Source organism: Saccostrea echinata, unplaced genomic scaffold (assembly GCF_033153115.1).
Source record: "Saccostrea echinata isolate AGI-Se365-2 ecotype Australia unplaced genomic scaffold, CSIRO_AGI_Sech_v1 ptg000016l, whole genome shotgun sequence".
Lineage (NCBI taxonomy): Eukaryota > Metazoa > Mollusca > Bivalvia > Ostreida > Ostreidae > Saccostrea > Saccostrea echinata.
Window position 1 is genome coordinate 5,496,129 of NW_026889765.1, and position 23,926 is coordinate 5,520,054.

The window sequence follows — 23,926 nt, forward strand, 5'->3', positions numbered from 1 at the left end:
TTTCCCCTCATTTTAGGAAAGAAACGTACTTTTTGTTCGTCAAAACTTTGCCGTCTTTAATTCTTTTTTTTTTTTTTACCTTGGATAAAAGACTTGTGCTAAAAATGAAATCGATAGATTTATTTTTACCACTTTAAAAGTTTGATCTTTTCAATGTCCAAACAACATTTTCATTATCTTTTTAAAAAGCCCTAGCGTGCATGAAACGCTTGAATTCCGTTTTTTGTACGATCGCTAATTGTAAGAACATAGCTAAGAAGCACTAAGTAATCTAGTCTATTATAACTTTCTCATCAGTAGATACAGATTTTAAGTCGTTTGTTCCATTAATTGAGAATGACAACTGACCGACTATGAAATTTTGTATTTGCTTTCTTGCAACGAGTTTTAAAATATGATATTAAAAAATAATCTTGACGGCTTATATTATTTACTTAATAAATTATCCATTGATATTTTGGTTTTCATAGATCCTTGAATTAAAATCATCGAATGGGATATTTGGATAGTTTATTAGAAAAAAAACTTTAATGGTAACCTAAAAAAAAAACTTTACGATAAACGTGATGATTTCAACTTTTCTATCTTCAACTTCACTTACTTATGAAACAATAAACCTAATCACCTGTATATGCGGTTTATATCTCCATGCTGATTCGATAAGCAAGAGTATGCTCCACGTATGAACAATTTCTAGAACGAGACAAGCTATTGACAAACAAGTTGTTGAAACAAGGATATCAACAGTCTCGTTTAAAGTCACCATTTCGTAAGTACTATGGTCGATACCATGACCTTGTCAGCAAACACAATCTATCATTTAGTCGAATGCTGACTGACGTTTTTCATACTAATTGTTAGGCCATTATTTAAACACTGAATGGTCTACAGATTTGTCCGTTTGCCTGATCATGGCAATGAGCACACCGTGGGTGTGACTGGTCGACAGGGGATGCTTATTCCTGCACGGTACCTGATCCCACCCTCTTATATTTTTAGGGGTCCGTGTTAGCTTTGTTCAGGATTTGTATTGTTTCAATGTACTTTTGAGCTTGTTTACTGTTCGTTATCTCTGTATTTCATTTTTAATGCGTTTGGTCCTTTTTTGGAAATATAAAAAATACCTTCATTTTATGAATTGAACAAAGAAAAAGTCCCCCCAAAAAACTTACAAAAAAATCAATTTTAAAAGGGCATTTTCTTTTTTGTATGACCAAAATAAAGTATAAAAGATCTTATTCTTTCATAATACATAAAATTATATTGCCTTCGCCAAAATGTAACCTTACATTATATGGTGTTTATCAAACTTCAAGAAGCTAGTTTCAGCATGTTTATTTTATTGAAAAAAAAAAATAGATAAAGCAATAAAAGATAATCACTATTTCTTTTTTCATACTTAAAACTATATGTTAAATGAGGTCACAACTTTTATGCTCTTCATAGAGTGTAGATTCAAGCTTTCATATAGGTATTAACAATATATCAACTGAACATTTGATACGGAAAACAAATTGTGCCAATAATTTTTACACTTCGCTTATTCACTTTGAAGTCCTTGTGACGTAAGATGTTCCAAATATTATGAATAATCATGACATCTCAAACAAGTTTTTTAGGGCATATGAGCCCACTTCCTGTGGTGAACACAACAGGATTTATATGATGTATCGTATGAATTCAAAACCTTTTGATTCGGGAGTAGGCATGTTTGCATCTGTATCATGTCGAAATATCCGTCTTATATGAGTGAAAAGATTTCGAAAGGAACGTAATACAACAATTAATCAATCAATCGAAATACCGAATACATACCAAGTTCTCTGGTGTCGACCAAATTTAAGGTAAAAATAAACCTACTTTGTAAAAGGATCATTTTAAGAAAACTGAGAAAGCACATACATCTTTTTTCTACAAGTTTTTTTTTTACAGAATCTTTTTTACTGAATTATTTTCTATATAATCACAGTATTTGGAAAAAGATTAACTGTGTGTAGGTTTGAAAGGTTTGAAAACATAACATACTGATGTTTATAATAAATTTATTTCTTGACTTTTATACTTTTCTGGGAAAAGAAGAAACATATTTTATCATTAACATATCTTATCATATACAACTTTGAAAGTCTTTTTTAAATTACTATATTAGATTTTAATGTTGTAACACTGTTACTCCTCTATTTATATATATATATATATATATATATATATATATATATATATATATATATATATATATATATATATATATATATATATATATATATATATATATATATATATATCAGCAAGATTCAAAAGTATACCGAAAGAAATGTGAAATTTAGGTCAAAGCAATATTTTTAAAATAATAAGATTTAGCCATTGATATTAGAACGATGAAAGTGGTGAATGAAAACATTAAAACAGATTACACTTTGCTACTCCTTGGCATCTTTAACAATATTAACAGTAGCTGAAACATGATTCATTATTGGTAATTTCCGTGAGCATAAAAGCGCTTTATTCAATTGCCTTATCCGGCTTATATCGGCTTCCTTTCAAACGGGGAACTTTTGTGATCACTGCCTTGTTTCTTTTTGTTTTTAGAATTGAATAAATCATCTTATAGTAAATCATATATATCTGTTAGTATATTTACTTTAAGTTAACAAGACATCCTTTACCAGTTATCAAACAAACTCATAAATCTGCACATTTAGGATTGCTAACAAAGAAATATTTAATGAAATATTGCATGTCATCAGACAATTTATATGATTTATATATTACAATTCAAATGATTTTGGAACATCATTTTTTCATGTACCAACAATATTAACAGGCCACAAATCCTATATTTTTAGACTAAACCTAATATTACTGTTCAATAAGATTGATGAACCAGGTCACAGAATAAAATTCCTAGAGCATGTAAAAGCAGTTACCGAATTTTTTTAAAAAAAAAAAAAGAAAATAAAAATAAAAATAAAAAATAAAAAAATAATAATAATAAATAAAATAAAAAAAAAAATAAAAAATAAAAAAAAAGTAATGCGTTCAACTCAATCTAAGGAAAGTGCAATTAAATTGGTAGTTCAAATTGGACAAAATCATGATTTTTCCCGAGCATATGCATTTTATTTTATTTTTTATTATGTATCCGACTTATGATTGTTTTGTGGAAAGTATAATGCCATTTCCACAGCTCCTTCACTAAAATAGAGAGCGTCCTTATTTGATTAGAAATAATAACTCTATGCACATTTTTCATTGCCAATCAAAATTTCATCAAAAAGTGAGGATTTGTCGCGGTCGCCTAGTGGTAGGGCGCTCACTTTCTTATCGGGATGTCCCGGATTTGGTTCTCCTTCCAGGAGCCGCGTCAAACCTCAGACATTTTACATTAGTATACACTGTTCCTTTGCCGAACTTCCGGTGAAGTGAAAGTCACGGGTCTTTCGGATGAGACCTTAAAATCCGAGGTTCCTGTCACGATAGGAGTTGACACGGTGAAGTTTTCTCACATCATGGTAAGAAGTTATGTAAAGGGCAAAATAGTTTTTTCCCGTTTTGCACACATTTGAAATTCGGGTAAAGAAAAAAAAATGTGTGCAAAATGGAAATTTGTTCAAATAAGTTAATTACTTAATTGGTAAAGTCTGTATCATAGCTGATGAGTAGGGGAATGGTAAACCTATCAGGAAAGAATACGTTAACAGTTATTTGAATCTGTATCTATTTTTTTTATCAGACTTCCTCAGCTTCCAATTAGCTTTGGATGGAAAATCTGATTTTCTATTATTTAAAAATCTATTTACTAATTTATGTGTATTATTCTTTGACTGAGAGTGTATTATACGTATATTATACTGTCGTTTTCCAAAATGAAAAATCCGCCGAAACATGGCTAAAATACTGCCGACTCGGCGTTGAACAATCAACAATCAATCAATCCAAAATGAAAAGTTCTTTTTTTCAATTCTGTGAGCAAATCTTAAATGCAAGTAGCATAAAATTATTCATTTCCAGTTGATAAATTCATGTGTCTCAAGAGTTTATTTTGCCGGGAAAAATATTTGAAAGAGCAAAAGTACCAAAGAACAAATGTACAACGTTAATATGACAAACTATTAAGGACTTTCCATTTTTCATACTATTTTCTGATTTGTTATATAAAATGAACAGTGTCTCTGGGTTCAGCTATTAGAAATGTCATTCTATCTAAAAATTTATATTGAATACTTCAATGAATATTTATAATAGTTATCAGAAGGAATGACAAGATGAAGATAACGAACAGTGATAGACCTAAAAAAAAATTCTATAAACAATGCCATTCTGTAAATAGGTCTAAAAGACAGAAACCTGGAAATTCTAGAGGTGGGATCAGGTGCCTAGGAGGAGTAAGCATCTCCTGCTAACTAGTCATACCCGCCGGGATCCCTATGTATTGATCAAATAGACGGAACATTCCGTAGTCAAATTCAGTATTAAAAAAAGGCTTTACAATTGGTATGAAACACGTCAGCCAAAATAAGATCCAATGATAGGTTATATTTGCTAACAAGGTCTGACGACCATAAAAGTAAAGAAATGCTGACTTTAAACAATTAGAAGGAAACCATGCTCATACAAAACGTTATTAAGGCTACTCTAAGCATTTAATTTGAAACATTTTTAAACAATCAGCTTGGCATAATTAATGGTTCTTGAATGAATTTCAGAGACATGTTTGAATGTTTAAAAATTTTGATTTTTCTTTTATGAGGTAGGACTACTTACTTATGCCATAGTGCACCTTTTAAAGGAATTTAAGCGCAATATCTTATGCTTTACAGAGGAAAGTATATTGAAGTTAACAAATCGAACCTTTGGCGATTTTAAATGCTACGGGTCCAGATCCATCCTCATCAAAGTCTTAAATATTCAATTTATCAGTTTGAGTTTCTATTTAAATTTTCACAATAAAAAAAATGATTAAAAACATATATGAACAATAATACATGTAACATAGTTTTTATTAAAAATAAAATTTTCAAAATGGTGATCTACATGGACAACACTCTTATATTACGAATTCGCTTTACAAAATTTAACATTAATATACGGATGTAATGAATAGCAAAGACTATAGCATAAAACACTTATTAGCACCCAGGAGTTTGTTACAATGGTGTTCAACGATATTAATTTTCAGTTAGATGAAATTAGCTGTATCTGGTTGCAGTGGTAATGACGGTTAAAGAGCAAACATTTTAGCGAAAGCTTAAAAGCGAAAATGATGAACTGGTATATGATCTACATAACTGTAGGGTTATTTGGCCCTACTATATTTCAAGAGACTCTAATCTCAGAATTTTTTGGAGGTAGGTACCAATTTTATTATGAGTGTATTTCTTTTTCAATGATAAGATAAATAGATCATTTAATTAATAAAATAAATAAAACTATTTATAACTTTTTTTTTGTAATTTCCTTTGAATAGTTTTATTTTCTTTAAATTCAGATTTTAATATTTCTGGAAATGTTATTTTACACTCGTTTATATTCTCTTAATTAAAAACTTTAAAGGAAAAATGATAATTACTTTGGTTTAATTTAATATCCTTCATCTCCTTTTCAAGACATAACTCCATCTACAAGCAAAATTGTTTTGAATGGAACATTGGAATTGAACTGCACCATTAATGCTGGAATGAATATTTCATCATTGTATTGGGAAACACCTGAAGGAAAAGCCCCACTCAAAAATACGCTCATTATAGGCAACAATACACTTCAGTTGAGAAAATATGTCACCAACGTATCGGAAGAGGGCACTTACCTTTGTAGAAGTACTAGTGAAAAGCAAATGTCAAGGACTCCACGCACAAACGTTGTTGTAGAGTGTAAGTGGTAAATAAATTAAAATATCAACAGAATTGCAAGATAAAAGATATTTTCATTAAACTTAAGCTAGAAGCCTAGAAGATGGTTGCAGTTTGTGGTAATCAATAATATGCTAATATAACATGAAAATCTACGCATCGAGTTTAATTTGAGTGCATACTATGGGGATTCAGACACATGTAATTTTTTTTTCAAATTCATGTCACTCGAAAGTGTACGTATTGTTGTGAATGGGTTTCTTCTTCCTGTAGGTTTCTAGTATGATATCTCTGGAGATATTTCAAATTCTTCAAATCCTTACTAGATCTTACATACATCCATTTTTCAAGTAAACAGGAAATGACGTGTGTTTACATATTTAATAAACTACCTATTGTATAATGAAGGGTCTTTATTTACTGTAAATCTTCTACACTTGTACCTACGTGTATCATGGAATGGAAGTTTCAGCATTGTAGATAAATGCTATCAACTCAAGTAATTTCCAAAATTATCATTATTGCATGTTTGAAATTTACTACAAATGTTTTGTAGAATCTGCAAAGATTATTTTTATGTCGTTAAGTTAAAAGAGAATAAATGAGGAAAAAAAACACGTATTTATTTTTTTCAATATAGATGAAGCTATACGTAACGTAACTAACTTTACCTGCATGGTAGATAAAGACAAAGACGAACTGCAGTGCAGGTGGAAATTAGGGACATACAATCATGAAGAATATTTGAGTATCATGGCCTCTGTGTAAGTTTCTTAGTCACATCAATCATTCTTTTCTAGGAACTTATATCCAGTATATGTTTTCAAATGTTGTTTTGTATAATAGGTATATTTCTATCAAAAGTAAAATCTTAAGAATCTTAAAATTATTTTTACTAATGTAGCTTGAAATTAATTTATTTTAAAGAAACATGTCTTTCTCCACTCTCTTCTTCAAATTCTACTTTACAGTAATCACTTCAGATTTAATAAAGATGTTTAAATTTCATAGGTCCTTTGATTACGGTGTCCATTTCATAGACTGCCCTGAAAAATTGCCACAAGAGAGCTGCACTTGGAGTCAAGGTGACGGGGACATATATGCCATTACAATATTTATCAATTTGACAATCACTAACACGGAATTCAAGTTCACAAAGTCATTTTTCTATGACTTCCGTAATCAAAAAATACGTAAGTATATGAGACGAACAGCTTTATTGTACAAATTTGACGATAAATAAATGACAATTGTTCTCATTAGTACTAGGTTAAGCCCAGGATAATTGTATACTTGTTAAATTTTCACTTGTTACAAAATTTGACTTTTGGTTGAGCGCAAGGAGAATAATCGTAGATATTGCAATATACATACGTAAAAAAAACAAACAAAAAAACAAAACAAAACAAAACAAACAAACAAACAAAAAAAAAAGAACGTTTTTTTTTTAAAAAAAGTCTTTAAGGATTTCCATTGTCAATTTCAAACTTGTTTTATATTCATTTGTCTCAAGAACAAACAGAATCGAGTCGTTAAAACCTTTTTCGAGAGACAAAATTGAATTTAGTATAAACATAATTATATAATTTTACTTTCTTAAGTGCGACTTAGCCCACCAACAGACGTTACCTCTAGAGTAACGTCTTCCTGCACCTGTGTCAATCTTACCTGGAGCACCGGAGAAAGATTCATAGTTACTGAAACAAAGATTTATCTCAACTCTAAGTGGAATGCCACTCCAGGGGCAAGTTTACTTTTTATTTGTTAATATACAAAATATAGATTGTACTATTTGTTATTAAAGATATACTACCTTATCATGTGTCACCCGCGTGGCGCAGTGGTTAGAGCGTCTGCTCTTGAGTAGCGAAGTAAGGAGTTGATCCTTACGTCGTGGGTTCGAATCCCACTGTGGGACGTGGAGACCGGTCCTTCGGATGAGACCGTATAAACCGAGGTCCCGTGTCGCAGTAGGTGCTGGCACGAAAAAGATCCCTCACTGCTCAATGGCCGTAAGTGCCGAGTATAGGACAAAAATTTGCAGCTCTCCACCATATGAGTGAAAAGTTCTCGAGAGGGACGTTAAACAAATACAAAAACAAAAACCTAATTCATGTTCTATACAATCTATATAATGTTTATTTTGTGAGGGCTCAGGGTTCAAATGACATTTTATCAGACATAACTACATGTACATAGGAATCAGATGAAAAATGTTTCATAATAACCAGGGCTATTTAGGAAATATTAATGGGAGGACATTAAATCCGCGCTGGAAAAAATATTTGTATCTGCTTATTTCTCTTTAATTTCCTATAAAAACTTAAATGTGTATATATCAGGCACAAGAAAAGAAAAATTTTGCATTTTTAAAAAAATGTTCTTTGTAGTACTGGTTTGCTTCTTTTTTCATGAATTACAGTCTTATTGCAATAAGGCATGTTGTGTTTAACTGTTTTAAAGAAAACCTTTTTTTTCTTTTTGAAAATGAGCATCCATCTTGCTAGAAATCCTTCCACATATTTTTATAAGTTGTTGAGAAAGGTCCGATCTTCCCTTAGTGTCTTTATTTGGGTTTGAATCAGGACGGTTACAGGGCAACATTGATATACAAACTAAATAGACTTTTTTTGCTTGAAATACTAAACAAGCACACATAGTACTAACATCTTTTAGCATTTCCTGAAGAGCGCAAGAAAATTATCAAAAGCAACGCATTTTCTACTTTCGAGAGATTGGAAAATTATCCCGATTAAAACTCAATTTTAAATGTTTAAGCATTTTGAAAAATGAGGAGTTTGAAAAATAACTAACATGCCAATGGCTAAAAAAACCTCAATAAACGTTTCATTAAAACCTAATTCACAACAAACCTAGTGAAATTAAGGTTGTTATTGGTGGATGAGGGATCAAGTGAAATATATATATGGTAATTTATTATTCGTTAATATAAAACACCAAAATGAAATTGTAAAATTCATCATATTTCTAGTTTGTTGAGTAAATATACATTTATTTCCATATCTTTGTTTGCTCCGTTTTTAAGTAACAATGTATTTATTCTCAAAATGTGTATTTTATTAGTTCACAAAAGCATGTTTGGTTATGTAGTTTTTAGCTCACCTGAGCCAAAGGCTCAAGTGAGCTTTTCTGATCAAAATTTGTCCGTTGTCTGTCGGCGTCGGCGTCGTCGGCGTCGTTGTTGTCGTAAACTTTTCACATTTTCATCTTCTTCTCAAGAACCACTGAGCCGATTTCAACCAAACTTGCCACAAAGTATCCTTGGGTGAAGGGGATTCAGGTTTGTTCAAATGAAGGGCCATGCCCTCTTTCAAGGGGAGATAATAAAGAATTAGTGAAAAATTAATAGCATCTTTTAAAAATCTTCTTGTCAAGAACAACAGAGCCAGGGAAGATGAAACTCATGTGGAAGCATTCTCAGGTAGTGTAGATTCAAGTTTGTTCAAATCATGACCCCCGGGGGTAGGGTGGGGCCACAATGGAGGATCAAAGTTTTACATAGAAATATATAGGAAAAACCTTTAAAAATCTTCTTCTCAAGAACAGCAAAGCCATGATGAGTCATATTTATATAGAAGCATGCTCAGGTAGTAAAAATTCAAATTTGTTCAAATCATGACCCCCGGGGGTAGGGCGGGGCCACAATGGAGGATCAAAGTTTTACATAGAAATATATAGGAAAAATCTTTAAAAATCTTCTTCTCAAGAACAGCAAAGCCCTAATTGGTCATATTTATATGAAAGCATCCTCAGGTAGTGTAGATTCAAGTTTGTTCAAATCATGACACCCGGGGGTAGGGCGGGGCCACAATTGAGGATCAAAGTTTTACATAGAAATAAATAGGAAAAACCTTTAAAAATCTTCTTCTCAAGAACAGCAAAGCCATGATGAGTCATATTTATATGGAAGCATCCTCAAGCAGTGAAGATTCAAGTTTGTTCAAATCATGACCCCCGAGGGTAGGGCAGGGCCACAATGGAGGATCAAAGTTTTACATAGAAATGTATAGGAAAAATCTTTAAAAAATCTTCTTCTCAAGAACAGCAAAGCCATGATTAGTCATATTTATATGGAAGCATCCTCAGGTAGTAAAAATTCAAATTTGTTCAAATCATGACCCCTGAGGGTAGGGCGGGGCCACAATGGAGGATCAAAGTTTTACATAGAAATATATAGGAAAAATTTTAAAAATCTTCTTCTCAGGAACAGCAAAGCCCTGATTGATCATATTTATTTGGAAGTATCCTCAGGTTGTGTAAATTCAAGATTGTTCAAATCATGACCCCCTGGGGTAGGGCGGGGCCACAATGGAGGATCAAAGTCTTAAATAGAAATATATAGGTAAATATCTTCTGATGAAGAACTGTAAAGCCATGATTAGTCATTTTGATATGGAAGCATCCTCAGGTAGTGTAAATTCAAGTTTGTTAAAATGATGACCCCCCGGGGATAGGGATGGGCCACAATGGGGGGTCGAAAATTTTACATAGGAACATATAGGAAAATATCCTCTTCTCAAGAACTGAAAATCATGTTTAGTCATTTTGATATGGAAGCATCCTCAGATAGTGTAAATTCAAATTCGTTCAAATGATGACCCCTGGGGTAGGGTGGGGCCCAATGGGGGATTGAAAGTTTTACATAAGAACATGCAGAAAAAATATTTCTTCTCAAGAACAGAAAAGCTATGTTTAGTCATATTGAAATGGAAGCATCCTCAGGTAGTGTAGATTCAAATTTTCAAATATTGACCTCTGGGATAGGGAGGAGCCACAATGGGGGATCAAATTTTTACAAAGGATTATATGGGAAAAATTTTTCAAAATTTACTCAAGTACAACAAAGCCATTTGTTATATTGACATGGAAGCATCATCAGGTATCCCCCCCCCTTCCCCCCCCCCCCTTAACCTATTCAATACTGAACTGATTTGTGCTTTTGTGCTTTTGCCTAGCCAATGTGCTCAGGTGAGCGATGTGGCCCATGGGCCTCTTGTTTTAGTAGTATGTACTCAGGATCAGAACATGTAGATTTAAGATAGATACTGAATTTATTTCTTATTTCAAAGGTGGAAATCGTTTTTACCTTCATTGAATAATTGATAATAATTGCTGAGGAACTTGGAAATTTTTCACTTAATTGGTAGATGATGGCTTTAAATATGAAATTTTTAATCAGAATATTTTCCTCTTCTTTAAATTAACAGTAAATTAAAAAGCTTTCTTTCGGTTTTGATTCCATCTATCAAAATGTGATCTTCAACAATTTTTTAGCCATGCATTTATACATGTATTACATCTAATATCAATTTTACATTAAAATAAAAAAGTTAATAGTAAAGCCAAATATTGCTATCAAATTCATATATTTTTGAATTTTTTGAATGGAATCAATAGGTGTTTTTAAATTTCAAATGATACTAGTTAGGACCAATTGTTAGATGACAGCACTGACAAACGATATAAATGGTACATTTCAAGAAAGTTTCTGTATACCCTGTCTTGAAATTTTATAATTTTTTTTTTTCAAAATACCCATCAATGGTAAAAGTTTTTTTTAAACTTGTCGTTTGATCAAAAAGAATTTTTTGAATAATTCACTTTGATATTGGAATCAATTTTATTTTCAAAATCATTGAGACTGGAAAAAATAAAAATGGGATATGATTTAAAGTTAAGAAAAGTATACACAAGCACTAACAATGTGTCTACATAAAAATCGTTTTCTTTTGAAATTACTTATGCTGTCATTGAATAAGATGAATTTAGAAATTTATTTGAAAATTAAGGATTATCTCCCTTATGTATAGCTCTGATCCTTCGACGTATTTGGTTCCAATCTTTGGCACTTTTTTCAGCTCTACAGACTATTTTATTTAAATATTTTGGATTTCCGATGTTTCGGCATGAGCATCACTATAGTGAAAAGATATAAATTGTCGAAATGCGCATCTGGTGCATCAAAATTGGTACCGTATACATGAAGAAACCCTTGCTTAAATAGTTTCAATAGCAACAAACAATAATTCTGTTTTCTCTCCTTGTGATGCATGAAATTACATGTATAGGAATGAATTCATTCCAAGCTGTAAGTAAAATTAGGTATTAGTTATTGTTTAAACACGATTACATTATTGATAATAATTTGAACTATCTACAGGTAAATGAGATAGACAGGTTCAAAACAGCAATGATTTGTGGCCTTATTCCTGATTCTGCCTATGAGTTAGATCTACAACAAAAACCGACTGGGGGTATCTACTTTAGTGATCTGACAACGGCTAAATTCAATACTTGTATGACAGGTAAACCTGATAAACATTTATGCAAACCAAGTTGTCTAATTGCCTTCTTAGTAAATTATGGATCAATTGAGGTATTCAATGTACATTTGGGGGATATTTTCAGTACATATTTAACTTAATTCATGCCTTTATAATGAGTTGCTGTAATGATAAGAATAAACAAATTGAACTGAGAAATATTTTGGACAGAATTCTTTGAAATAATCATTCATTGTTAATTATAAGAGTTATTTCCTCTTGAAAGTCTTTGAAATATCAATTGCTCGTAGATTTGCTTAGTAACCTAATATGTATTTTAAAACACCCATTGATAAAGAATATTTCAATGGATCTCTCGATCATTTTTTTTTCAAAAAATAGTTATTGATTTTTATGAACATAATTGCTCATACGCCTCTATGTTAAATTGATTAGGTAATATGTATCTAATTGAAAAAAAAAAATCTCTTGTTAGGGGTTTTTAACTTTGATCGATGAATCAGAATATTTACACATTTTCCTTGATTTTACTCGTTGAGAAGCTTTTTACGCATCAGATACCTCGAAGTTCTGTAACTCTTGATATAACAAAGATAATCTGTTAAAATAAAGAAACTGATGGACGTTACTTATTGTAGATGACAAAAAATTGAATAACTTTTTTTTTAAATAAATTGAAAGTTTATAAACAAATTGATATTGCTTAAGTGTTAAATTTTAACCTATTTTAATGACAGCTCCCACGAATGGACCTGGGCTTTCATCCAGTGGTTATTTGTCTGCAAAGTGTGACAGTCCCTTGAAATATCGCTCAGTAATGATATATTGGAAGGTATCGTGTTATACTACAAATCTTCCTGCATTGCAATATTATCTATGATAGTTTTCAACAAAAAAGTGTAGTTTTATAAGAACTGAAGCTTTTATGACCTAAAATTCAAATGAAAATGTGAAGTCGCTTGGGAAATATCTTTCGAAAGACCATTTACTTTGAAAATTCAAAACCTTCTGCTTAGCTTAAGAAAGATTTCAATTAACAATCTCGTTAAAGTGTTGATAATTTTAACTTTGTTCAAACATTAAACAAGTAATTAAACATTTTATTTATGATATAAATGCAATAATGAAGACTGCCTACCTCTGATCTGTTTTATTGAATGAAAAAGAAATTGGTGAGTTAGAGTATCAATACTTGTGTCACTTACAGTCTCTAACTGTAATTTTTCATTGACTTGGAGTCATTAAAACTAAAAATATACACAAAGAAATATATATATATATATATATATATATATATATATATATATATATATATATATATATATATATATATATATATATATATATATATATATATATATATATAAAGCAAATAAAGATCCGAAACAAATAAAACGGTAAGCAATACTTTGTTGTAGAAAATTCCAGAAATGTATCAGAATGGCGCAATACGCAATTATATCGTTAGCTCTGACGGATTGAAGAACCATACGTTTGGAGCGAGAAATCTCTCCGGAAGCGTGCTGGTGCCATGTAAAGGTCGTCATAATATTAGTGTTACAGGTTGTAATTCTGCTGGTTGTTCGCCGCATTCATCTATCATTGTAAGGGATAATAAGGGTAAGATGATATGGATGAAACAGGAAGCATCTATAATATTGATCAATATACAAGAGGATCTATTTCGTAGTAATTGAAGTATTTCTACAACGGAATAAAATATACACAATTGAAAGTATATAAAGAAATTCAGGGTTCTCCACATTTAAAAATTTAATCATAGAGGAAACTTCGTGAAAACTAAATGTGATCAAAAGCACGCATGCGTAATAGACTATCTAAGCTTCATTAATCAATGATTAATTTCACAAAACTTAACCATTGAAAAAAAAATTAAATAACCCCTCCCCCCCCCAAAAAAAAATAATTATAAACGCATAAAAGCAAAAAGGAAATAAAATAAATAAAAATAAAAAAATGAAAAGGATTATATGTCTTACTTTACAAGAGTACTAAATGTACCAAAATTGAACTAAAACTATAGGGGCATTTTTAATTAAAAGAATTTCAAATATGTATTTTTTGTTTTGTTTTATCTTTTGTTAATCTGTTATATTATATAATGAACATTGGAATTCTCCGAATTTAACTCTCAAGATATTGATCATCCGCTGATTGATTCCCAATTGTCACGCTTCACGATTTATTCGCCAATCAACGACCGTGTTTGTTTAGCAGTCTGCTTTCCCTCGAGGTGCTTGCCAGTCGTGGTATAAACACAATTAACTACTCAGGTCATTAATGATATAGTGTCAATACTGAAATGCTATAAAAATTTAATCATGGCGGCCGCCGATTTTAACCATGGTGCAGCTCGTTTGACCTTGGCGCACATAAATTTAAGCATGACCGGCTGCCATGGTAAAACTCCTTGTGGAGAACCCTGGAAATTTAAACTCAAGCTCCTGATTTCAATATTTCTTCAATCCTGCTTTTATCGTGTTACCTGACTGTCCATTTAAATATATTGCGTTATTTTTCTAATTTTTGGTAATTTTAACGAATTAATATTTAGAACTAAACCCTCCAGACAAGTTGATAGTGGAGCAAGCTGGTGGTGATAAAATGAGTTTGACTTGGTTTGGATCTTCGTTTGCATCTCAGAGTGTTTCAAAAATACATGTTATTTGGTGCAAAGGGGAGGCTGCTGTTCAAAAATGCCGGGTAGGAATAATATAAAAATATCAATCTTTCAGTACATGTACCAGCTTGATTAATTTAAAAAAAAAAAATCCTCTGAAGAGTTGAGAGAAAGTATTTCTTCCTACACAAAATATTATCTTTAGCATTTGTACACATTTGATAAGTATTAACATTTTAAATTCGTTCTATTTCATTGCAATTTTAAGGGTGAAATAAACGTACTACCAAAAGACACCAGTCTTACCGGAAATCACGTGCTGGTTTCCAAAAAAGACATAAATGATTCGTTTGGTGAAATCATTTTTGGTGTTGCCCTGTTGAATGGAGAAAATTTAAGTAGTGGTATTCGATGGCAGGAAACATGCAGATACACTAAAGACACGGGTAAAAAAAACTACATGTATCTGAGAACGTATTTAAAAATATTGCGTTTGCTTCAATATTTGCTCCATATCAGTTTATACTTTTCTCATTAAACTTTGTACTTCATGAAGAAATGGCAAATATAAAACCTTATTTTTTACTTGGTTTGCGCTAAATTCAAAGTTTCTGATCATGTCTTAATTTGAAAATCTCATGTATTTTTTATTGAGTATATTTTATGAAATTCTTTGCAACAACCAATAACCATAAAAAAATTAAGTATCAGGCATTTTGCACTTACATATTGGGAAGCAGAAATCAACTGCATATTTATCCTTTTAATTAATTGCAGTGATGCCGAAGCCATCAGATATTAGACTACTTCCGCTTCCTCCAGATGACAGTCTTGCTGTGTCATGGTCTCGTGTCAAATGCGATAGGACAAGCGCAAAAAATGCTTACGTTAAGTCATACAGAATACAATATTGTCGGTTGAACAACCATGATCATTGTAAAGGTGAAAAAAAATATTGTTAATTCAAGGTGTAAAAGCTGAACTGCTGTTTTAATAAGTTTGAATGTTTTTTTATGCAGTATAAATTTTTACAGAAGAAATGACCAATCAATCAATTTTTGAACAAATGTAAAATTCAAAACATTGCAATTCTTTTTCAGGGAACAAAGCTGAGGTCAGTCTATCTGCCGACGGCATGACACGGTACACAATCCATGATCTTGAGGATGAAAAGAAATACGGCATATGGGTTGCTGCAGTATCTTTAAGAAAGAATATTTCATATAGTGATATGATCATTGGAATTCCAAAGAATAATGGCAAGAAATATCTTTTGAATTTATAGAACTTTATACACAGACCTTTGTTTTGTTTATTTTAAACATATTTTATTGTAATAATCAATAGGATCGGAAACATGTTCTTACAACTTACGAGTTCCTCTATTTAAACAGCAAAATAAGCCCAAATAATATTTTGTCGATACGGTTTTATTCGGGTTACTAAAAATAGAATAATCTTTGAAATACTTTTCAAATGCTATTCATTATCATTTTTACCCCTTAATCAACAGAAATAGATAGTTATCATACCAAGCTTTATAATTTGTATTTCAATTTTTTTTTCAATGAAAGGTTGCCAAAGTGAGTAGGAATAGAAATTTCTGTAAAAGTATCTATTTTGAATGTCGATTCAACATAAAATTGGCCTACACCAAGATACACAACTCTGTTTCTCGGTTTGTAACAATTTTTGTGACCAAAATAGCCACGACACATAAAAAAGATACATTGATTTGTAAAATATCTTTTTAAAATTCTACTCATTCTTAAGGTTTGGTTTGATATCAATTAGACTTGTTAAAAATTTGTTGAAGTCTACATTTTTTTGCCGCTTTGCCCTATTATGAGAACAAACCAGTATAGCTTCATTTTGTAGTCTGGTTTATATAAAAATCCAGCAAAATATGTTTATGAACTCAAATAAGTTGATGTATCGATATTAATGAACGTTTTCTCAAAAAAGTTAACGAAACGGAACCACACCTTTTACTTATATTAGCCAATATGGGAAATTCTTTCAAATGCTCCTCATCCTGAAGGTTTTGGTTTCATTTCAATCATCATAAATCAAATATATTTTGTGGGACAGGGAACAATCATATACATATCAGCGGAGAAGAATAAACTGTAATTCTAAGAAAAACTCAATTTCATTTATTCCTAAAGCAAAAATAAATTCATATTAAACCACACACACACACAAGACAAGCTTATATAGATACAATTTCTTAAATATTCCCTCCTAAACTTTGTTGCTAACGTTCTCTCTCTCCTCAAGTCTAAGAGATCTTTATATTGAAATTTATTTTTGGTTTCATCAATTTATCCATCAAGAGGTCCATTGTTTTTAGATTTCCAACAACAGTATATCTTTTAAAAATAAAACAATCATAAATAATGAAATTTAAGGATACGGTATAAATGTTGATTGATTGGTTGTTGTTTTAGGTCCCTTGCAAGAATTTTTCACTCATATAGGAAGTCATCAAAGACCGGTGACATATGTTCAAAGAAAATTTCGTTTTATACTTTCAGATTTGACAGTTCGTGATATTTCTTTTATTGCTGCTGGGAGTGGATTTCTTTTCATTCTTGCAATATTTGGTCTTGTATGCATTATCAGGTTTGTGAAAAGAAACGTGATTTATTCATCATAAAGCTTATAAAATAATTTGTCTGTAGATATTTGATAGTATTGTAAGTTTCATTTACATTTGATACAGTAAAGCTGAGAAGCATGAATCTTTTAATGCCACAGTCTTTCTCTTTCCCTTTTATCTTTCAGGCAAGCAATCAGAAAGCTAGGTTTCCAAGAAGAATTTCCTATCCAAACTATTCAAATTGAAGATTGCAAGCAAATTGTAAGTAACTTGAGTGACAATTGACGAGCTCGCTTAAAAGTTTCAATTTTAGAGGCATGAATTGTTAAAATAATGTCAGATAATAAAATATCAATTGCCTGTGAAAATTCTGCCTTATCAATTCAAGGTTTGAGGATGAAAATATATTCACAGGTGTTCCTTTGTCTGCCTGTCGCATTTTGATTTGTCAGCATATTTAAAATTAAAAGAATTGTTTTAATTTGAATTTTAAAAGCATTTACCTATTAGAGAGCAATATGTCCCTGAAAAAAGGTTACATTTCAAAATCGTCGTTCATTACCTATTTTCAATTGTTAATATGTGTAGATGTTTCAAATTAGAATTTTGAAATTAGAATTTATTATTTGCAAATTTACACTCAAAGCTGGCTAAAATAACATTTTCCCCGCTAAGGTACCCATTTTTGCATGATTTATGATCCTAAAGTCCTTCAGAGCATACCTATTCCAAAACAGAATTATGATAGTTTGTGGCGGAAAGGTCACTGAAAGACGACGGAAAGGTCACTGAATGACGACGGAAAGGTCACTGAAAAGCGACTGAAAGACGACGGAAAGGTCACTGAAAGATAACTGAAATGCGTCCACTGAATGGTGACTGAAAGGTACGAATTGTGGCTGAAAGGTCGCTGAAATGTACCTGCCATTCAGTGACTGAATGGCCATTGAAAAATCACTGAAAGCCGCCTTTCAGTTTTAACTGAAAGGTCTAGTTTCTTCCTGTGTAAGGAATAATCTAAATTGGGATTTTTTGGGCACCCCTACCTTGGGTCGAACACCCCCCCCCCAAAAAAAAAAATAGGAAACTTGTTTTAGACAACCTAATTCGTATTTAAACAATCATATAATATAGTTAGACTAGCTCAGAATGTTACACCGCTGAGATTAAAAGCAGGATTGTTTTTAGAGTCTTGGTGCAAATCCACCTGGCGCTACGCTTTTACAGTTTTAACCCGTCTTTTTCATTACTATTTTTATAGGCGGCTTGGGTTGTGTGTTTTACTTAATTATCTATATCGCATGAGTGGAATATTTAGCTAGATGCAAATTTAGCGATTTATCAAGAAAAGTTAAATATTTTTAGCGAGATGTAATTGTAGCGATTTTATAATGTCAAGAAAGATATCTATAACAATTCTTACGGTTTAAATTGTTAGCAATATTCAATTTTACAGATCTCAAAATCCTTGCTGGCTAATAATGCAAAAAATTGAATCCTCGCTAAAATTCTGTTAATATGGTATTTATTGAATGTTCATTTTGATATAGAATTAGAGAAGATAAAGAGAAAGCACTCTATGTAACTTAAAGGGGCTAAGACACAGATTTCAAGTTAATATTTTCTTAAATTTTATGTATAATATCATGACTTAAATGTTGCTATAACATTTCACACGGAAATATAATTAAAAAAAATTATTTTTTTCTGGAAATTATTGAAACTACGAATTTCGGGACGCGTTTGATTGGCACATTCTTGCACTCTCTAAAAGTACAACTTTACAACTTACTGAACTGTGACTCTACATACACTTAATGTTCACGTCATAGAAATATGACGTTACCTTTTCCCCGCAAGCACTTTATAGCGAGGTACAAGTTTCTCTAAAGTTTAGCGTAAATAATTATGACATAATATTTTAATAAGATTATAACTTTTCTTATTTTATGAGATTTCAAGCATAAATTAGAAGGGAATTGGCATTAAATTGAAGATTAAATTTACTTTTGAAAGTGCGTGAAAATGCGTGAATGCGGGGAAACGGTATATGCGTGATTTTGCGTTAGAAATAGGAAATGGTATATGCGTTAAAATGCGTGACTGTGGGGAAGAGGGTTAAACGCAGTCAAGCGAAGCTACATGTGTATACCTCAGTGTAGCATGCTTTCTTCGAGATCAAGAATTATTTACTCTGTGTTACTCGAAAAAAGTATTCTGATCTGCAATGAGCTGCAATGAATTCCTCTGTATATACTTCTTTATTAATTAAATATCTTAGAATTTCATCATTTAAGAGCCTTGGGGGGGGGGGGCGTAATGTAGTGAATATTTGCATCTGCAACTCTCCTTCACCTTTTTTTTTTGAGAATTTCCAGCTAGATCAATGGAAATGCGTACTTAAGTCATTTGAGGAAGCCTTAGCATACCTAAGGAAAAGAAAGGATAATTTTTTCGGAATATTGCTGCAGTACTTATAATGTAAGGTACAAACCCTTGAAAACCCAAATTGATGCAGAATGTTTTGTTAAACATGCAGTTTTTGATTACAGTTAAGTAGGCTCAAGCTTAACTCGGTAATTTTATGAAAATTATTCAACCGTTAAATTATATACTGATTTCGCAAAGTTGAAGATGCCTATATATAAATTCTCCCTTTAAAAAGGACGTTGCGTTTCTTTTGCGTTTAAGTATATTTGAGTTTAATACAGTCTTTTCAACTTCTGAAGACAATGGTTTAAATTTATATCACAAATTTCTAAACAGTTGGACTACATGTACATATAAGTAACTGCACTCCCATGGATTTCATTTACATACATGTAATTTGTATACATCAGTGAATGTTTTTACGATTTCTGCGTAAACATGTTGTAAAATACTATTAAGATGAAAAGTAAAGTAAAATTTCAAAAAAATCTTTTAGAAAAGCTCAAAATGTGTCAACAATATAGAGCTGCATAATTATGAAATCTTTGAAAAGTTTCTACATTTTATTCATGGATTGGCTAGAGGTAAAATGGTCTAACTATGAGTTGCAAATGACAATGTGTATTTAGCCTTGAGTGATTAACCGGAAGGAACTCTTTTTTGTAAAGACTAAAACTAATCCTGGTTCTAAATATTAGAAAAAAAGAGAAAAATAAAAACAGTACACTATCCATATATGAACTTGTAAAGGTTTTCTCTGCATGCTAAAAAAAAAAAACTCTATAGCACCAACTCGCTCTTTATGACCCTTTTAATATTTCTGCAACCTTATTCTTTTAAAGTGTTCTTTTTTGAAACTCTATTAAACCTTAATTAATTAATTTAGATTAAAATATCTTGATTTTTTCCCCGAAAATTATGATCATTTCAGAATCAAGAAAACAGTCGTTATATTGAGCCGAGTGAAGCAGAGGAATACATCTCCTTTATACAAGCAGAGGTTAGATTTGTTTTGACAATATAAATGTAATAATTATTGGATTATAATTAATATAAATTACTTATTAGGTATTACAACTTTTTCGTTATATTTAATGCAATTATTGTTTACGAAGCGATTTATAATGTTATAGAGATTATTATCTTTATGTATTTAAGAAATCCGATCGTGATGTGAAGGACACGCCTTTTTCCAGACAACTCAGCGAAGATAGCGGGCACAGCAGCATTTCATCAACATTACGTGATTCAAATTTTCCACTTGATGATTTGTTAATGAAAGATCAAAAACTTCTGTTATGTGGTAATATGAATCAGTTCAATTTTGAAATTATTACTAGTATCTAAAACATAAAAAACCATGTATCCTTCTGTCTTGAATAATTCAGAAGAGAAAAAAAAAAGAATTGCATGTATATGTAGATAGGCTACACTATCAATATTTACTAATCCCAGCTGACAAAGAAGGTAACAAAGTTGACATTTTTTCTAAGGTTTATTATTATTGTTATTAAAGAGGAACTTAAATTTAATTTGCGAGTGGTAATCCAACTTACACACAATGACCTTGTTAGCAAATACAATCTATCGTGAAGTCGAATGTTGATTGTCGTTTTAATACATGCATGTAGGCAATTATTTTCACACTGAATTGCCATGGGATTTTTCCGTTTAGCGGATCATGAGAAGGATCACACAGCGAGTGTGGTTGGTTGACGGGGTTTGCTTACTCCTCCATGACACCTTATCCCACCTCTGATGTTTTCATAGATCCGTGTTTACTCTGCATGATCCCGATTTGTATTTTTCAATGGGCTTTTGAGCTTGATAACGAATCGTCATCTTTTATTTTTCATTGTACAGAGCTGAATTAGATATAATACAGGGTAATGAAATTTATAGACGTGTAGGATATAAAGCCTTGTAGGTGTTTATGTGGCTACCTGGACGAAATATCAACTTGCTTTTATTCATTATTGTTCCAAATTTAATTTATTTTTTTTTCTCTGTTATCATGGAGCTGTAGTTTATCTATAGTGGGTTCTGTATAATGCATTCATCTAGTACATTCTAACTGAAATATTTCCAGGTTCCAATAAATTTTCTAATATCTTTTCATATAATTATTAAGGGCATTCCCTGATTCACAAACCGTTGATAAAGGAATTACAAATGACAACCTTGCGGAAATTCATATAAATGTATACATAACTATAAATATTTTGTGGTGTGTATGTGTGTAACTGTTCCGACAGGGTAAAGATGTTTTAAATCTTTCTTAATTTTCTTTTAGTAGATCACAAGCAAGTAGTCTGCCAATCAGAGAAAGTATTAGATTCAGGGGACGAGTTAAGATCTTCAAGCAGTGATACATTGGGGTACATTCCTCCGGTCAAAGAAATCATGGAATACGACAAATTTTTTGATGAACATGAGGAACGGATGGAAAAATACAACTACAGACATGGTTATATGAGAAACCAAGAAGAGGAATTAAAATGCCCTAAAAATCTTGATTATGTGACTAATAGCACAACGGATGTAAAGGACGAACATTTTTCAGTTATAAGTCTTACAGGAAACAGGGATACCGAGATTCACAGTTAATTTTATGGAGGATGGGTATATGTTGAACACAGATCCAACATAAAATGACAATCTCAGACTGATTATACAAAAAGAGGTTTTCCTCGAATGACCATATAAAATGTTCCCAAGAAAAATACAGATGTATTTTTCTTACTTTAGACGATTCAACCCGAAAATACACACAGAGATTAAAAAAGATGAGAAAAATGTTGGATTTTATATTATCAGTGATGAAGTTGACAATTTTCATTTTTAGCTCACCTGAGCTGAAAGCCAAGTGAGCTTTTCTGATCACCCCATGTACGTCGTCCGCCCGTCTGTCCCTCCGTCCGTCCGTCTGTAAACTTTTCACATTTTCAACTTCTCCTCAAGAACCACTGGGGCAATTGTATGAAGGGCCAAACCCACTGTACAAGGGGAGATAATCAAGAAAAGACAAAAATAGGGTGGGGCCATCAAAAAATCTTCCCAAGAACCTCTGAGCCAGAAAAGCTGAAACTTATGAAGAAGCATCTTGGAGTAGTGTAAATTCTAAATTGTTAAAATCATGACCCCCGGGGGTAAGAAGGGGCCACAATAGGGAATCCAAGATTTACATTGAAATATATAGAAAAAATCCTATTAAATCTTCTTCTCAAGAACCTCTGGGCCAAAAAAACTTATGTGGAAGCATCTTGGGGGTAGTATAGATTTTAAATTGTTAAAATCATGACCCCCCCCCCCGGGGGTAGGGTGGGGCAACAATAGGGAATCAAAGTTTTACATTGAAATATATAGAAAAAATCTTATTAAATCTTCTTCTCAAGAACCACTGGGCCAGAAAAAGCTGAAACTAATGTTGAAGCATCCTTGGGATGTCTAAGTTCTAAATTGTTAAAATCATGACCCTCGGGGGTTGGGCGGGGCCACAGTATGGAATCCAAGTTTTACATTGAAATACATTAGGAAAAATCTTTTAAAATCTTCTCAAGAACCAATGTGCTAGAAATGCTGAAACTTATGTATCATTGGGTAGTGTAGTTTCTAAATTGTTAAAATCATGACCCTGGGGTTAGGGTGGGGCCACAAAAGGTATTACAAGGGGGCAAAGTCTGGTGAAAACCGCAGGCCTAGGGGCAAAGATACTCAGGTGAGAGTTGTGGCCTATAGGCCTCTTGTAATGTTCCCAGTATCCAAGTACCTTTCATTACATTGTACATGCTGGCTCCCACAATTTGTCCAGTGTCTTGTCAGAGTAGTTTTAGTGCTTCTACCAACAACGTGTATGATCCAGCTGTCTCGTTTAAAGTCATCATTTCGTAAGTTCTATGGTCGATACAATGACCTTGTCAGCAAATACAATTTATCATTGAGTCAAATGCTGCCTGACGTTTTTCATACTAATTGTTAGGCCATTATTTACACACTGAATTGTCGACGGATTTTTCCGTTATTCTCCGATCATGACAAGGAGCACAAGGCGGGTGTTACCGGTCGGCAGGGGATGCTCACTACTCCATGGCACCTGATC

At 31.9% G+C, this 23,926-nt stretch overlaps 1 protein-coding gene across 1 annotated transcript; it reads left to right on the top strand.

Annotated features, from left to right (window-relative positions):
• Window positions 1–3,499: 3,499 nt before the first annotated feature.
• On the top strand, window positions 3,500–22,638 carry LOC133188760 (interleukin-6 receptor subunit beta-like). Its single transcript, XM_061324248.1, has 18 exons — window positions 3,500–3,512; window positions 5,180–5,348; window positions 5,607–5,870; window positions 6,490–6,613; window positions 6,861–7,042; window positions 7,451–7,593; window positions 12,031–12,175; window positions 12,892–12,986; window positions 13,573–13,774; window positions 14,730–14,878; window positions 15,064–15,241; window positions 15,573–15,737; window positions 15,896–16,054; window positions 17,333–17,420; window positions 17,583–17,658; window positions 20,759–20,827; window positions 20,986–21,130; window positions 22,121–22,638. The coding sequence occupies exons 2-18, from the start codon at window positions 5,261–5,263 to the stop codon at window positions 22,432–22,434; spliced, it is 2,586 nt and encodes an 861-aa protein (XP_061180232.1). The 5' UTR covers window positions 3,500–3,512; window positions 5,180–5,260; the 3' UTR covers window positions 22,435–22,638.
• Window positions 22,639–23,926: the final 1,288 nt, after the last annotated feature.

What these genes read in the sequence shown, in the direction of transcription:
- LOC133188760 (XM_061324248.1), top strand. Translation starts at nt 5,261, where the DNA reads ATGATGAACTGGTATATGATCTACATAACTGTAGGGTTATTTGGCCCT. An exon ending in CACAAACGTTGTTGTAGAGT is followed by an intron (nt 5,871 to 6,489) that starts GTAAGTGGTAAA and finishes TTTTCAATATAG; the next exon opens with ATGAAGCTATACGTAACGTA. An exon ending in CATTGTAAGGGATAATAAGG is followed by an intron (nt 13,775 to 14,729) that starts GTAAGATGATAT and finishes ATTAATATTTAG; the next exon opens with AACTAAACCCTCCAGACAAG.